The 16,308-nt window shown below is 44.0% G+C and overlaps 2 protein-coding genes across 2 annotated transcripts; both read left to right on the forward strand.

The window, feature by feature from the left end:
* The first annotated feature begins 7,034 nt into the window (after window positions 1-7,034).
* Window positions 7,035-8,016, forward strand: LOC123403763 (chlorophyll a-b binding protein of LHCII type 1-like). The gene has a single exon (XM_045097675.1). The coding sequence runs from the start codon at window positions 7,106-7,108 to the stop codon at window positions 7,904-7,906; it is 801 nt and encodes a 266-aa protein (XP_044953610.1). The 5' UTR covers window positions 7,035-7,105; the 3' UTR covers window positions 7,907-8,016.
* Window positions 8,017-10,786: 2,770 nt separating this feature from the next.
* LOC123403885 (chlorophyll a-b binding protein of LHCII type 1-like) lies at window positions 10,787-14,438 on the forward strand. Its single transcript, XM_045097798.1, has 3 exons — window positions 10,787-11,658; window positions 12,913-12,919; window positions 13,927-14,438. Exons 1-3 carry the CDS (start codon window positions 10,865-10,867, stop codon window positions 14,326-14,328), a joined length of 1,203 nt encoding a protein of 400 aa, XP_044953733.1. The 5' UTR covers window positions 10,787-10,864; the 3' UTR covers window positions 14,329-14,438.
* The last annotated feature ends 1,870 nt before the right edge of the window (window positions 14,439-16,308 follow it).

The raw sequence follows: 16,308 nt of genomic DNA on the forward strand, positions 1-16,308 counted from the left end.
TGGGACTAAACATAGCACCGCGCCGCGCAAGGCTTTTGGTCCCGGTTGGTGGCACCAACCGGGACTAAAGGGAGGCATTGGTACCGGTTTGTGCCACCAACCGGTACCAATGCCTCTGCTTCCCGCCCTTTGGGCTGCTGAAAAGAGACCTTTGATCCCGCTTTGTGCCACCAACCGGTACCAATGCCTATGCTTCCCTCCCTTTGGGGTGCAGAAAAGAGACCTTTGGTCCCGGTTGGTGTCACCAACCGGGACTAAAGGTGGGGCTATATAAGCGTCAGTTTAGAAATTTTGATCACTCCCCCTCTCTCCATTCGATCCCGACGCCGCCAGGCTGCCCGTCTCGCCGTCGACATCGTCGTCCTCGCCCCGCGCCGCCCCTACGCCGTCCCGCGCCGCTCCGCCCCGACGCCTTCCCGAGCCGCCCCACGCCACACCTCGCCATCGCCGCCGCCGTCCCCGACACCGTCGCCGTGAGCAAAGATTTAGGCTGCTCAATGTTTATGGTTGATATATTAAATAAATTGACTACAATTTGAGATTTAGTTTAAAATTTATGCTTCTGGCTAAATTATGTTTCTCTATTATTGTGTCTCAAGGTACTTCAATACTTATCCCGCAAAAAAGTACTTAAATACTTTATTTATGGATATATTTTTTATTTTTTTGCAAACGCTATTTTCAAATATAGCACGTTATTAGCGCGCTATAACTTGTGTAGCATTTGGAGAAGGGTCTCGCTATATTTTGTAGCACGCTATTTTTTTCGCTGATATATATGCAAAGATCGAATATGTCAAATTTTTATGATTTTTTTCTGTTCATAGAATTTTTATGATTTTTTTCTGTTGTAATTTTGTTAGTAGAATTTTAATGATTTTTTTGTTCATAGTATTTTCTTTGTCAATTTATATATATGTTCATATTGTGTATGTATAGAAAAATTGTGCATGATCAAAATCATTTATGAATATGTTCATATTTAGAATAGAGAAAAAAGAGAAAAATAAGAAGAGAAAGTGTTTAATATAATTAGTTAGAAAAATAATAAAACTATAGTTAAACTAGTTTATTTTTAGTAAGTACTACTTTATTTTATTTATAGTAAGTGCTTCATATATAGTTGAACTAGCTAGTTGATTTAATAAACTACTTTATTTTACTATATATATAGAAGTAGTTTGTTTTTAGTAAGTACTACTTTATTTATTTATAGTAAGTGCTTAATAGTTGAACTAGTTGATTTAATTAATAAAACTACTTTATTTAACTATATATAGAAGTAGTTCCCGCATCGACGTCGACTTGTTGTTATATATAATCGTGACACACTTTATTTAACTATGTATGATGATGATTAATTAGTAGGACTTGTTGTTATATATGATGATGCATGATGCGAGCATGAAGAGTTATTATATATAGATGTTCAATTCTTTCGATATATATAGTGTGTCACGATTATATTGTTGTTTACACACATTTACCACATTAAAACAGGAAATGTCTGACGATGGATATTGGGAGTGTGAATATTGCAGCGACTCTCGGGGTATGTGCGACATGCCTCACCTGCGAGACGATAGGTTCTTCAGCATGAAGCTTGACGAGAACGGCGATATGTACCGCCCTTGCCATGCAAGAAGATATGTGTTGGAGAGGCTCGGTTTCAAAGACCACGAGATAATTGAGACGAAGAGCGCTAAGCTGAGGACTATACATGGTCACACATTTGTTATCCAGGTATTTTTAATTCAGTTTTTCAAACAGAATTTGGGTGCCCAAAGTAGGAAGATCTTTGCAAAGCATATGGATTTCAGAAGGGAATGGAAATCACCTTCGATCTTCGTCCTGAAGATAATATGCCAGACAACATCGACAATTGGATGGTTGTCGATGATATGCTTCCTGTTTTACCTCCATGTGAGTTTTTCAACCATATTTGTCAAGTAATTTTCATTTATATTTATAAATAGTTGGTGTAGTCAACCTGTTTTCCTCTCGCAATTTACATGTCATGTGGTGTTCATCGTCTATTAAAACTTTGGCCACACGTTGCAGGTTCCTAGTTATTGGGCCATAGTTATAATTATATCATGTTACATGTTGTACAAACAACAACAACAACCCAAATTTTCCTTTGAATGGTCGTAGCACATGTGGTCATTTTGAATGGTTTATATAATGCCCACATCTTGTGGACAACTACAAAATTTCTAAGTATTTTTGAAACATTAAATTATTACAAAATTTGGGTGGTTGTCGATGATACGCTTCCTGTCTTACCTCCATGTGAAGTAATTTGCATTTATATTTAGAAATAGTTGGTGTTCATCTATATACTAAATTTGTGAAATTATAATTTACAGCTTATTTCGTTGCTTCGACTGAATTACGAAAATTAATTAACACGACACACTACACGTATGGATCACATCTAACTTGGGAGGAGAAGGACCATCTTCTCCACTTTCTTGTAGCTGGTGTTCTGGCTTCTAGGGATATCTTCCCGTATCATTTTGGAATTGGCCAAAATTATTCATTTTACATGCCACTGGTGCATAGGTTGAGTCCAGATGACATTCGTCGAAATGTCTTGGTAAGAGTTTCCTAATTAAGTACGCTCCACTATTGCATAAATGGTGTTGATTACATTGCTAACTAGGTTATTATTATGTTCTTCAACAACAACTGTCACATGATGTAGTGCCTCCGTTAATGGACCCAGAAGGTCAAATGAGAATTAGAAGCCCGCTGAGGGCTGAGTTCTATGCTCCATACTTGATTAACTTCAAATCAAGATAAAAAAGACTCCAAAGTGAAGCATGAAGAGAAATAAAGAAGGTTCGCAAGCCACAAGCTGGAGACCGTTGGATCTCTGTGATTCATCATGGAGCCATAGGTGTTATTCTGTTTTATGACATTATATCTAAGAACGAGGATTATGTCTTATGAGAGACAAGTTATTCTAGTTTATATTATTACTTGACATGATCGATTAATTAGGATGCATGATGCATATGATGACTATATATATATATTATGATGTTTCTCTGTTTTATTTTATGTGTATCATATGATAACTTGGTATATGATTAAGTTGATGATGAGTTGTTAGATGATCGATTAGAATACTATTGCCATTCGACGAATATGATATGAAATGATATAGTGTAAAAAAGATGCATATATGTGCATGTAACTCGTGTCTACATTTTGTAAATATGTTCGACAAAGCACGACGGATGACCAAGCACGGAGATATATAAGAGATGACACTTTTCTCTATTAGCTAGCTAATAACAACCTAAATTAACCCCTAAACCAGCCCCTTTAAAAAAACCTCAGCTCCAGCCAGGTGCTGACGCGTGGATGCCTTTTGGTCCCGGTTGGTGTCATCAACCGGGACTAAAGGCCCCCCTGCCTGGCCTGGCCGCAGCGGCCACGTGGAGGCCCACCTGTCCCGGTTCATGTAAGAACTGGGACTAAAGACAAAGGGCATTAGTAACGACCTTTTTGTCCCGGTTCCAAAACCGGGACAGAAGACCCTTATGAACCGGGACAAAAGGCCCTTTTTCTACTAGTGCTTCTTGCATTAATCTGACCATTTTATTGTGAGCATGCATGGTTCACGAGAACATATCAATACTTCTGTGTGCCCTTACTTAACTATTGCCATATTGGTGGAAGGCACATTTTAATTGATTCCCCTATTTGAAAGAGTAGCCGAGGTAAACATGACAGTGAATCTTCGCTGCTTTGACTGGATAATTGGTTTGACCATACTTTAGAAGAACTTTATCCTGAGCTTTACTCCTATGCCATCAACTTGAATATCCTTTGAGTACTGCTTTGCAACTGCATGATCTAGCACACAAGTTTCATAGACCTATTTCTGCTCAAGCTCAGTCTCAGTTCATCCAAATGCAAGAGAATATTACTGAACTCCAGGCTCAGGGAGACGCTGATCAATAGAATTATTCATGCAATTTTGCCAATTACTCCAAGAAAATGTACAATATTCTTATGATGACTTTCAAGCTTGTGCACATTTTAGCTGGCTTTGGAAGAGTGCCTGTCAACTCAAACGAAAAAAAAAATGTTGGCTGCTCCATTGTAAAAGAGTTTTTTTTAGAAAAAAAGTATTACCCCCAGCCTCTGCATCTGGACGATGCATGCAGCCATTTTATTAATTATTCACAAAAAACTTACAAGTAGTACATCAATTTATCCGAAGCCACTATCTTAACAACAACTATCGTTATTCCTAACCACTTGATGAAGGAGTGTCGATAGTCCAAACATAATACCAAACAGACATCGCACCAAACCCTAACCTCTAAAACCGGAGGCCCCAATCGAGCCACATACTGGGTTTAGGGTACAAAACAGTCCGAAGGACCCTCATGTGTCATCGTGGCCATCTTCCACCAATCCATCTTCAGAGTAGAAACTAACAGACCGACTTGCCAGACCTCTCTGCCGTCGACATCATGACGCCAGACAACGTCCTCCTCCTGTGCTAGTCCATCTTTTCACATCAGACGCCGAGCCTCCGCTGCGCCACGCCGTCGAGATCCACGGCCATCAATGAGTAAGATCAAGCACCGGTCCACCAAAGAAGCCGTCCATTGGTCCATCGAGCCCATGTACACCTCCAAGAATGACGTCCCCAAGAGGAAAACGACACCTGGGCGCCGTCGTCCTATGATCTACTGATCTAGGTTTTCCCTGGAGGTAGCGGATAGAGGTCTTGAGCTTCTCCACGGCGATGTCCTCAAGAAGGTAACGACACAAAAGAGTGCCGCCATCGCCGGTCTTAGCAACAAGCCGAGAATGAGATTTTCACCCGGATCCGCTCGACGAACCTCCGTATCGCATCGTGCACACAGACCACCACCGATCCCCGCCACCGCAGAGCGAGCAACCCACTCTGGCCAGTTAAGATCTGGCCGGAGGGCCAACCACACCGCCGCCGATCCGAGGTGCCGTAGTGCCAAGGCCAGATGCAACAGCTCCACCACTAGTCATCCGCCGCCGCTCGTCGTCGGGAGTGAGCCACCGCCGCGGAGGCTCGGATCTGGGGGCGCACTTCCGCTCGCCTGGATGCCCCGCGCCACCCTCGCGCGCAAGAAGGAGAGGCTCCTCCGCCAGAATTCTGGTGCAGTGGAAAAAACATGTCTTCCCTCTCACGGATGTGTCCTTTTCCATGAACAACCTCAAGAAACTCAGCTTCATCTCTTCTAGGACTGCAATTTTTCTTGGGCATGCTGGAATACTTTTATACTCCCTTCGTTTTTATTTACTCTGCCTATTAAAATGCACTGAAGTCAAACTTCGTAAAGTTTAACCAAGTTTTTAGTAAACAATATAAACATTTACCGTAACAAATTTATATGATGTGAAGTACAATAAATAATTAATCTAATGATATTGATTTGTTATTCTATATGTTAATATTTTTATCTGTAAACTTTGTTAAAGTTTACAAAGCTTGACTTTGACCAATGCAAATACTCGGAGTAAATAAAAACGGAGGGAGTACCTCACAAGCTCATCGGGATCTCAACCTTCAATGAAATTAAACTTGCAAAAATAGCCACTAACGCTCCATTTAGCATGGCGATAGTCATTCTATGCTTTTGAAACATATGGAAGATCAGGAGTGATGAAATACTCAGAACTGAGAGGCCTTCTCTGGAAAGATGGCTTGGAAGTTTCAGCGAAGATCTTACTCTGGTAGTCTGGTTATCCATGGAGTAAATAGAAAACACTTGAATAATTTTCTGTCTTGCATAGAAATAGTTTGTAATTGTAATCTCTCCCCTTCCCTCTTCTGTATATACTCCCTTGTAAATATTTTTATCAATATGCATGATTACATAGTAGGATCCTTTCCTACTGTTTTTCGGTAAAAAAAACATACATAATGTGTTCAGACGAGAGATAACTTATATGCTCCTGCACTCCCGTAAATCTACGGGGCCCTGGGCGTGGCAGTATACATGTTTTATCATCGAAGCTTTCTGTTCCGTGCTTATTCTTCAGGCTTTCCATCAAGGTAACCATCACGAATGATCTGAATCCATCAAGGTTTTCTTTCATTTCTTAATCTGCAACAGAACAGTGTGGTCAATTATATCGCATCAGTGATTTTACAGGACTCTCTGCATTTTTACTTTATAATTTGGACAATTCAGTAACAGATAGACATTAATCTAGTAATCAAGAATCACTGTTGGCTATGAGACTGCAGCGAACTGCACACGCACGTGCGTGTGCTTTGCATTGTACTAGGCTCTCCAACCGACCCATATTAATGGTCGCTGGTTTAGGACAAAGTTAGTAAAACTTTGTAGCGACAATTAACATGGATCGGAGGAAGTACCATTCATGTGAAATATAAAGACCTCTGCAAAAGCATTGTTACATTTGTCCAATGCAGTAGTGTAGTGCCTCCATCTCCATACTGCCACTTAATGTTTCTGAAACCTGGCCTAAGGCAGTCATATAGTTAGTTTTGTTTTGTCAGTTAGAAGCCCCAAGATGAATGCAAGTAGGTCTAGTTTATGAATCCAAATTAAGCACGGTTGAAACGTATGTTAAAAAATGGATATATCTAGCTTTATGTATGGAATTTGGCTCAATAATGTGATCTTTCACCACGACGAGATGGTACATCCTATTTTCATTTTCTGAAATCCAAAAGATACATGAGCGCGACAGCTCGCCGAAGTGCGCGCGATGCTTTCCGGTACATGCGAACCATGCAGATCTCACTCACACACTTGATCCAATCGGTTGTCTCCAAGGAAATCCAATCACAGCCACTCCTGGCCACAAGTTCACAACACTACTCATTTCTCCTGGCTCACACTGCGCCAAGTGTTCATAGAGCAAGAGATCTATGCAGCACCCAATGGGAGCAAAGCTCAAGATTTTTCTCTCTATCCTTGGTTATCTTGTCAGATTACACACCAAATGGATTCCCTATGACACCTCCTGCTGCCTTAAGTAGTCACCTCCCCCCTCTTCTCTCAAATCATCTCCACACTCACTCATCTCCTTGAGAACCCATACAGCGGACACTTTTCTTAGCTTTCCAATGGCGGCAGCCACCATGTCCCTCTCCTCCTCGACCTTTGCCGGCAAGGCGGTCAAGAACGTACCATCTTTGGCTCTCTTTGGGGAGGCCCGAGTCACCATGCGCAAGACCGCAGCAAAGGCGAAGCAGGTTTCCTCCGGCAGCCCATGGTACGGTGCTGACCGTGTGCTCTACCTTGGCCCACTCTCCGGTGAGCCCCCGAGCTACCTCACCGGTGAGTTCCCTGGCGACTATGGGTGGGACACTGCCGGACTTTCAGCTGACCCTGAGACTTTCGCCAAGAACCGGGAGCTGGAGGTGATCCATTGCCGATGGGCCATGCTCGGGGCACTTGGTTGTGTCTTCCCTGAGTTGCTCGCCCGCAACGGCGTCAAGTTCGGTGAGGCTGTTTGGTTCAAGGCCGGCTCCCAGATCTTTAGTGAAGGTGGTCTCGACTACCTCGGCAACCCCAGCCTCGTCCACGCACAAAGCATCCTAGCTATCTGGGCATGCCAGGTGGTGCTCATGGGTGCCGTCGAGGGGTACCGCATTGCTGGCGGCCCACTTGGTGAGATCGTCGACCCACTCTACCCAGGTGGCAGCTTCGACCCTCTTGGCCTGGCTGAAGACCCTGAGGCATTCGCCGAGCTCAAGGTGAAGGAGATCAAGAACGGTCGCCTCGCCATGTTCTCAATGTTTGGCTTCTTTGTCCAAGCTATTGTCACGGGCAAGGGCCCACTCGAGAACCTCTCTGACCACATCGCCGACCCCGTCAACAACAATGCATGGGCATTCGCCACCAACTTTGTCCCCGGCAAGTAAGGTGTCTTGGGACTATGCTCACCATGAGGCGTGTTGTCCTGTGGTCTGAGTTGCACTACCATGATGTAAATTACGAGAATTTTGTGCAAAAGAACGGTTCCATTTGTCCACTTCCATGTCCTGCCTTGCATCGGTCTGACCATTTTGTTGTGATAATGGTTCACAAGAAGGGATAAATACTTCTGTGTGCGCTTACTTAACTATTACCATATTACTGGAAGACAGATTGAAAACTGATTCCCCTATTTAAAAGAGTGGCAAGATGTAAACCAGGCTCTGGTGATTCTTTGCTGCTTTGACTGGATAACTGGTCTGACCAAACTTTACAACAACTTTATCCAGAGCTTTGCAACTGCATGATCTAGCAGACAAGTTTCATAGACCTATTTCTGCTCAGGCTCCCTCTCAGTTGAGTCCCATTGCAAGAGAATTCTGGCTCAGGGAGATGCTGATCAATGGATCTATTCAGAGAATTCTGCCAATTGCTCCTCCAAGAAGATGTACAATACTCTTATGGTGACTTTTATGCATGTGCACATTTTAGCTGGTTTTGGAAGAGTGCCTGCCAACTCAAACAAAAATAAATTGTTGGCTGCTCCTTTATGACAAAGTTAACACTCAGCCTGGAAGTACCGAGAGGGCTTTTAGGCCCGCTCGTGGCCCGTTCGATTTTGGCCCGACAAGAAAACAGTCCGGTCCGGGCCTAGTAATTCAGACCGAAAAAAAATCGGTCCGGTCCGGTCTTTAACCGGGCCGAACGAAAGGACCGAGTCCAATAACAAGAAGAACAAATGCACAGAGGAACGGCGGCTCAGCCCTCGCTCGTCTTCTCCTCTTCCTCGTTACACAGAGGAACGGCGGCTCCTCCTCCTGTCCCTAACCCTAACCCTAAGGCGACGGCAGCTGAAGCTGGTTTAGATAGCAGCAGCTGGAGCTGGTTTATTGCTATTTAAACTGCAGCTGAAGCTGGTTTAGATAGCAGCAGCTGGAGCTGGTTTAGTGCTATTTAAAGTGCAACTGCAGCTGGAGCTGGTTTAGATACCAACACATGCCTAAAAAGCTTGACCAGAGTATTTAAACTGCAGCTAAATAACAGCAAGCAGCAGCTGGAGCTGGTTTGAAGTCGGTCCAATCGGTCCTAAAAGCCTGACCGAGCTTTGCTCTGCTCCGGTCCGGTCCCTGGGAACAAGCCCGCTGGAGAGCTCGGTCCGGTCCGGACCGGACCGCCGGCGGCCGGTCCAAACGCTGGACCGGACCGGACCGTGTCCAGGCTGAGTTAACACCAGAAATCTGGTGCAGAGTAAAACAGTTCTTCCCTCGCACAGTTGTGTCCTTTTCCATGAATAGCCTGAAGAAATTCAGCCTCATCTCTTCTACGACTGCAGTTTTTCTCAGGCATGCTGGAATGGTTTTATACCTCACAAGCACATTGTGATATCAAGAATAGCCATTAACCCTCCATTTAGCATGGACATGGTCATTCTATGCTGTTGGAATATATGGAAGATCAGAAATAATAAAATATTCAGAACTAAGAGGCCCGTTCTGGAAAGATGGCTAGGAAGTTTCAGCGAACATCTTACTCTGGTTATCCATGGAGTAAAGAGAAAACACTTGAATAATTTTCTGTCTTGGATAGAAAATAGTTTGTAATCTTTCCCTTTCCCTCTTCTCTCTATACTCCCCTGTAAACATTTTATTAATATAATTACATTGTAGGATCCATTCCTACTGTTTTCCGGTGAAAAAGCACATATGATGTGTTCAGACTCGCAGCAACTTATATGATCGTGTACGCCGGTGAATCTACGGGACCCGATCAAGGGAAATGCTCATATACATTTTCCGTCGAAGCTGGCTATTTGGTGCTTATTCTTCAGGCCTTCCATCAACGTAACCATCACGAATGATCTCAACCCATCCTGCTCCATTGCAAGGGCCATGGTTTTCTTTCATTTCTTAATCTACAACAGAACAGTGTGGACAATTATATCGCGTCAGTGATTTAGGACTCACTGCATTTTTACTTTATGATTTGGACAATTCAGTGACAGATAGACATTGATCTATCAAGAATTACTGTTGGCTATGAGACTGGAGCGGACTGCACGCACGTGCGTGTGTTTTGAATTGTACTACGCTCTCCAACCGATCCATGCTGGTTTAGTACAAAGTTAGTACAACTTTGTAGCCACAATCAATATGGATCAGAGGGAGTACCATTCATGTGAAATACAAAGGACTCTGCAAAAGCATTGTTACATTTGTCCAATGCAGTAGTGCCTCCATATATACTGCCACTTAATGTTTCTGAAACCTAGCCTAAAGCAGTCATATAGTTACTTTGTGTTCCAAAGGAAAAGTCATATTGTTAGTTAGCAGCCCTAAGATGAATGCAAGTAGGTCTAGTATATGAATCCAAATTAAGCCCGGTCGAAAGTATGTTAAAAAAAATGGATATATCTAGCTTTATTTATGGAATTTGGTTCAATAATGTGACCTTTCACCACGAGGAGATGGTACATCCTATGTCATATCTTCATTTACTGAAATCTAAAAGATACATGAGCGCGACAGCTCGCCGAAGTGGGCGCGATGCTTTCCGGTACATGTGAACCATGCAGGTCTCACTCACACACATGATCCAATTAATCGGCTGTCTCCAAGGAAATCAAGTCACAGCCAATCCTAGCCACAAGCTCACAGCAATACTCATTTCTCTTGGCTCTCACTACGCCAAGTGTTCTGTGAGCAAGAGATCTATGCAGCACCAATGGCAGCAAAGCTCAAGATTTTTCTCTCTATCCATGTTCATCTTGTCAGATTACACACCAAATGGATTCCCTATGGCACCTCCTGCTGCCTTAAGTAGTCACCTCCCCCTCTTCTCTCAAATCATCTCCACACTCACTCATCTCCTTGAGAACCCATATAGCAGACACTTCGCTTAGCTTTCCAATGGCGGCAGCCACCATGTCCATCTCCTCGACCTTTGCCGGCAAGACGGTGAAGAACGTACCATCTTTGGTTCTCTTTGGCGAAGCCCGAGTCACCATGCGCAAGACCGGAGCAAAGGCAAAGCAAGTTTCCTCCGGCAGCCCATGGTACGGTGCCGACCGTGTGCTCTACCTCGGCCCACTCTCCGGTGAGCCCCCGAGCTACCTCACCGGTGAGTTCCCAGGCGACTATGGGTGGGACACTGCCGGACTTTCAGCTGACCCTGAGACCTTCGCCAAGAACCGGGAGCTGGAGGTGATCCATTGTCGATGGGCCATGCTCGGAGCACTTGGTTGTGTCTTTCCTGAGTTGCTCGCTCGCAACGGCGTCAAGTTCGGTGAGGCTGTTTGGTTCAAGGCCGGTTCCCAGATCTTTAGTGAGGGTGGTCTCGACTACCTTGGCAACCCAAGCCTCGTCCACGCACAAAGTATCCTAGCTATTTGGGCATGCCAGGTGGTGCTCATGGGTGCCGTCGAGGGGTACCGCATTGCAGGCGGCCCACTCGGTGAGATCGTCGACCCACTCTACCCAGGTGGCAGCTTCGACCCTCTTGGCCTGGCTGAAGACCCTGAGGCATTCGCCGAGCTCAAGGTGAAGGAGATCAAGAATGGTCGCCTCGCCATGTTCTCAATGTTTGGCTACTTTGTCCAAGCTATCGTCACTGGAAAGGGCCCACTCGACAACCTCGCTGACCACATCGCCGACCCCGTCAACAACAATGCATGGGCATTCGCCACCAACTTTGTCCCCGGCAAGTAAGGTGTCTTATGACTATGCTCACCATGAGGCATGTTGTCCTGTGGTCTGAGTTGTACTACCATGATGTAAATTACGAGAATTTTGTGCAAAAGAACAGTTCGATTTGTCAACTTCCATCTTGCGCCTTGCATCGGTCTGACCATTTTGTTGTGATCATGGTTCACGAGAAAAGATAAATATTTCTGTGTGCGCTTACTTAAATATTACCATATTGCTGGAAGATAGATAGATTGAAAACTGATTCCCCTATTTAAAAGAGTGGCAACATGTAAACAAGGCTCTGGTGATTCTTTGCTGCTTTAACTGGATAACTGGTCTAACCAAATTTTACAACAACTTTATCCAGAGCTTTGCAACTGCATGATCTAGCAGACAAGTTTCATAGACCTATTTCTGCTCAGGCTCCCTCTCAGTTGAGTCCCATTGCAAGAGAATTCTGGCTCAGGGAGATGCTGATCAATGGATCTATTCAGAGAATTCTGCCAATTGCTCCTCCAAGAAGATGTACAATACTCTTATGGTGACTTTTATGCATGTGCACATTTTAGCTGGTTTTGGAACAGTGCCTGTCAACTCAAACAAAAATAAATTGTTGGCTGCTCCTTTATGACAAAGTTAACACCAGAAATCTAGTGCAGAGTAAAACAGTTCTTCCCTCGCACAGTTGTGTCCTTTTCCATGAATAGCCTGAAGAAATTCAGCTTCATCTCTTCTAGGACTGCAGTTTTTCTCAGGCATGCTGGAATGTTTTTATACCTCACAAGCACATTGTGATATCAAGAATAGCCATTAACCCTCCATTTAGCATGGACATGGTCATTCTATGCTGTTAGAATATATGGAAGATCAGAAATAATAAAATATTCAGAACTAAGAGGCCCTCTCTGGAAAGATGGCTAGGAAGTTTCAGCGAAGATCTTACTCTGGTTATCCATGGGGTAAAGAGAAAACACTTGAATAATTTTCTGTCTTGGATAGAAAATAGTTTGTAATCTTTCCCTTTCCCTCTTCTGTATATATTCCCCTGTAAACATTTTATTAATATAATTACATTGTAGGATCCATTTCCTAGTGTTTTCCGGTGAAAAAGCACATATGATGTGTTCAAACTCGCAACAACTTATATGATACCATTCATGTTAAATACAAAGGACTCTGCAAAAGCATTGTTACATTTGTCCAATGCATGCAGTAGTGCCTCCATACTGCCACTTAATGTTTCTGAAACCTGGCCTAAAGCAGTCATATAGTTACTTTGTGTTTCAAAGAAAAAGTCATATTGTTAGTTAGCAGCCCTAAGATGAATGCAAGTAGGTCTAGTATATGAATCCAAATTAAGCCCGGTCCAAAGTATGTTAAAAAATGGATATATCTAGCTTTATGTATGGAATTTGGCTCAATAATGTGACCATTCACCACGAGGAGATGGTACATCCTATGTCATATCTTCATTTACTGAAATCTAAAAGATACATGAGCGCGACAGCTCGCCGAAGTGGGCGCGATGCTTTCTGGTACATGTGAACCATGCAGGTCTCACTCACACACTTGATCCAATTAATCAGCTGTCTCCAAGGAAATCCAGTCACAGCCACTCCAAGCCACAAGTTCACAACAATACTCATTTCTTCTGGCTCTCACTGCGCCAAGTGTTCAGAGAGCAAGAGATCTATGCAGCACCAATGGCAGCAAAGCTCAAGATTTTTCTCTCTATCCATGTTTATCTTGTCAGATTACACACCAAATGGATTCCTTATGACACCTCCGGCTGCCTTAAGTAGCCACATACCCCTCTTCTATCAAATCATCTCCACACTCACTCCTCTTTGAGAACCCATACAGCGGAGACTTCGCTTAGCTTTCCAATGGCGGCAGCCACCATGTCCATCTCCTCCTCGACCTTTGCCGGCAAGGCGGTGAAGAATGTACCATCTTTGGCTCTCTTTGGAGAGGCCCGAGTCACCATGCGCAAGGCCGCAGCAAAGGCGAAGCAGGTTTCCTCCCGCAGCCCATGGTACGGTGCTGACCGTGTGCTCTACCTCGGCCCACTCTCCGGTGAGCCCCCGAGCTACCTCACTGGTGAGTTCCCTGGCGACTATGGATGGGACACTGCCGGACTTTCAGCTGACCCTGAGACCTTTGCCAAGAACCGGGAGCTGGAGGTGATCCATTGCCGATGGGCCATGCTCGGGGCACTTGGTTGTGTCTTTCCTGAGTTGCTCGCCCGCAACGGCGTCAAGTTCGGTGAGGCTGTTTGGTTCAAGGCCGGCTCCCAGATCTTTAGTGAGGGTGGTCTCGACTACCTTGGCAACCCAAGCCTTGTCCACGCCCAAAGCATCCTAGCTATTTGGGCATGTCAGGTCGTGCTCATGGGCGCCGTCGAGGGGTACCGCATTGCAGGCGGCCCACTCGGTGAGATCATCGACCCACTCTACCCAGGTGGCAGCTTCGACCCTCTTGGCCTGGCTGAAGACCCTGAGGCATTCGCCGAGCTCAAGGTGAAGGAGATCAAGAATGGTCGCCTCGCCATGTTCTCAATGTTTGGCTTCTTTGTCCAAGCCATCGTCACGGGCAAGGGCCCACTCGAGAACCTCGCTGACCACATCGCCGACCCCGTCAACAACAATGCATGGGCCTTCGCCACCAACTTTGTCCCCGGCAAGTAAGGTGTCTTGGGACTGTGCTCACCATGAGGCGTGTTTTCTTGTGGTCTGAGTTGTACTACCATGATGTAAATTACGAGAGTTTTGTGCAAAATAATGGTTTGATTTGTCCACTTCCATGTCGCGCCTTGCATCCGTCTGACCATTTTATTGTGAGCATGGTTCACGAGAACAGATAAATACTTCTGTGTGCCCTTATTTAAGTATTACCATATTGGTGGAAGACACATTTAAAACTGATTACCCTATTTAAAAAAGTGGCAACTTTAAACCAGACTCTGGTGATTCTTTGCTGTTTTGACTGGGTAATTGGTCTGACCAACCTTCACAACAACTATACCCTGAGCTTTGCTCCTATGCCACCAACTTGAATATCCTTTGAGTGCAGCACTTCAGGCTCAGGGAGATGCTCATATTGGAAGTATTCAGATGATTCCGCCAATTACTCCTCCAGGAAGACATATAATGTTCTTATGGTGACTTTCAAGCTTTTTTCTAGCTTTAGAAGAGTGCCTGTCAACTAAAAAAATGTTGGCTGCTCATTTATGACAGGCTTAACACCAAAAATCTGGTGCAGAGGAAAACATTTTATCTTACCACTTACAGTTGTGTCCTTTGCCATGAACAGCCTGAAGAAACTCAGCTTCATCTCTTCAAGGGCTGCAGTTTTTCTCTGGCATGCTGGAATGCTTTTATAATTTATACCTCACAAGCTCAACGGGATCTCAACCTTTGATGTAATTAAGGTTGCAAGAATAGCCATTAACATTCCATTTAGCATGGACATAGTCATTCTATGCTGTTGGAACATATATAGAAGATCGAGAATGATAAAATATTCAGAACTGAGAGGCCCTCTCTGGTACGATGGCTTGGAAGTTTCAGCAAAGTTCTTACTCTGGTTATCCATGGAGTAAAGAGAAAACCCTCGGATAGGTTTCTTTCTTGGATAGAAAATAAATTGTAATCTTTCCCCTTCCCTCTTCTGTATAAACTCCCTTGTAAATATTTTTATTAATATAATTACATTGTAGGATCCATTCCTACTGTTTTCCGGTAAAAATAACACATTTAAATTTGTTCAGACGAGCAGCAACTTATATGGTCGTGTATGCCAATGAATCTACGGGGCCTGATCGAGGGAAACATTAGTATACATGTTTCATCAAAGGTGGCTATTTTGTGTTTATTATTCAGGCTTTCCATCAAAGCAACCATCAGGAATTATCTCAATCCACCCTCCTTGATTGCAAGGGCCATGTTTTTCTTTCATTTCTTAATCTGCAACAAAACAGAGTGTAGCCAATTATATCTCATCAGTGATTTTTCAGGACTCTCTGCATATTTACCTTATGATTTGGACAGTTCAGTGACAGATATACATTGATCTAGTAATCAAGAATGTCTGTTGGCCATGAAAGTGCAGCGAATTGCACACACATGCATGTGCTTTGAATTGTACCAGTACCATTCATGTGAAGTACAAAGGACTCTGCAAAAGCATTGCTACATTTGTCCACTGCAGAAGTGCCTCCATACTACCACTTAAAGTTTCTGAAACCTGGCCTAAAGCACCCATATGGTTAGTTTTTGTTTCAAAGAAGTCATATTGTTATTTAGTCCTAAGATGACTACAAGTAGGTCTAGTATACTAACCCAGATTAAGCCCGGTCCAAATCTGAGGACTAAAACATTGTTGCATCCTATACGATCATCCCCGTGTCCAATTACCATGTCACAATCACCACCCACTCGACTGATGTTGTGCTGCCCCTAAACCAATCAGGGCTATCAGCATCGCCACGTCACCTATCTCTAAGTTAGTTTAAATTCCTTCAGCAAATGTCTGTCAACTAAGAACTACTACCAAGCTCCTAGATTATTGTTTTTAATTCTGATTCGTGCACACCTGTGGGACGCTTTTTGCAACATCCAACTCCAGTCCGAGATGCAGGCTGAGTTCATATGGAGGAGCAGTTCTGG

The sequence above is a fragment of the Hordeum vulgare genome, chromosome 6H (genome assembly GCF_904849725.1).
Source record: "Hordeum vulgare subsp. vulgare chromosome 6H, MorexV3_pseudomolecules_assembly, whole genome shotgun sequence".
Lineage (NCBI taxonomy): Eukaryota > Viridiplantae > Streptophyta > Magnoliopsida > Poales > Poaceae > Hordeum > Hordeum vulgare.

Excerpts from the sequence above, each read along its gene's own strand:
- LOC123403763 (XM_045097675.1), top strand. The coding sequence starts at position 7,106 with ATGGCGGCAGCCACCATGTCCCTCTCCTCCTCGACCTTTGCCGGCAAG.
- LOC123403885 (XM_045097798.1), top strand. The coding sequence starts at position 10,865 with ATGGCGGCAGCCACCATGTCCATCTCCTCGACCTTTGCCGGCAAGACG.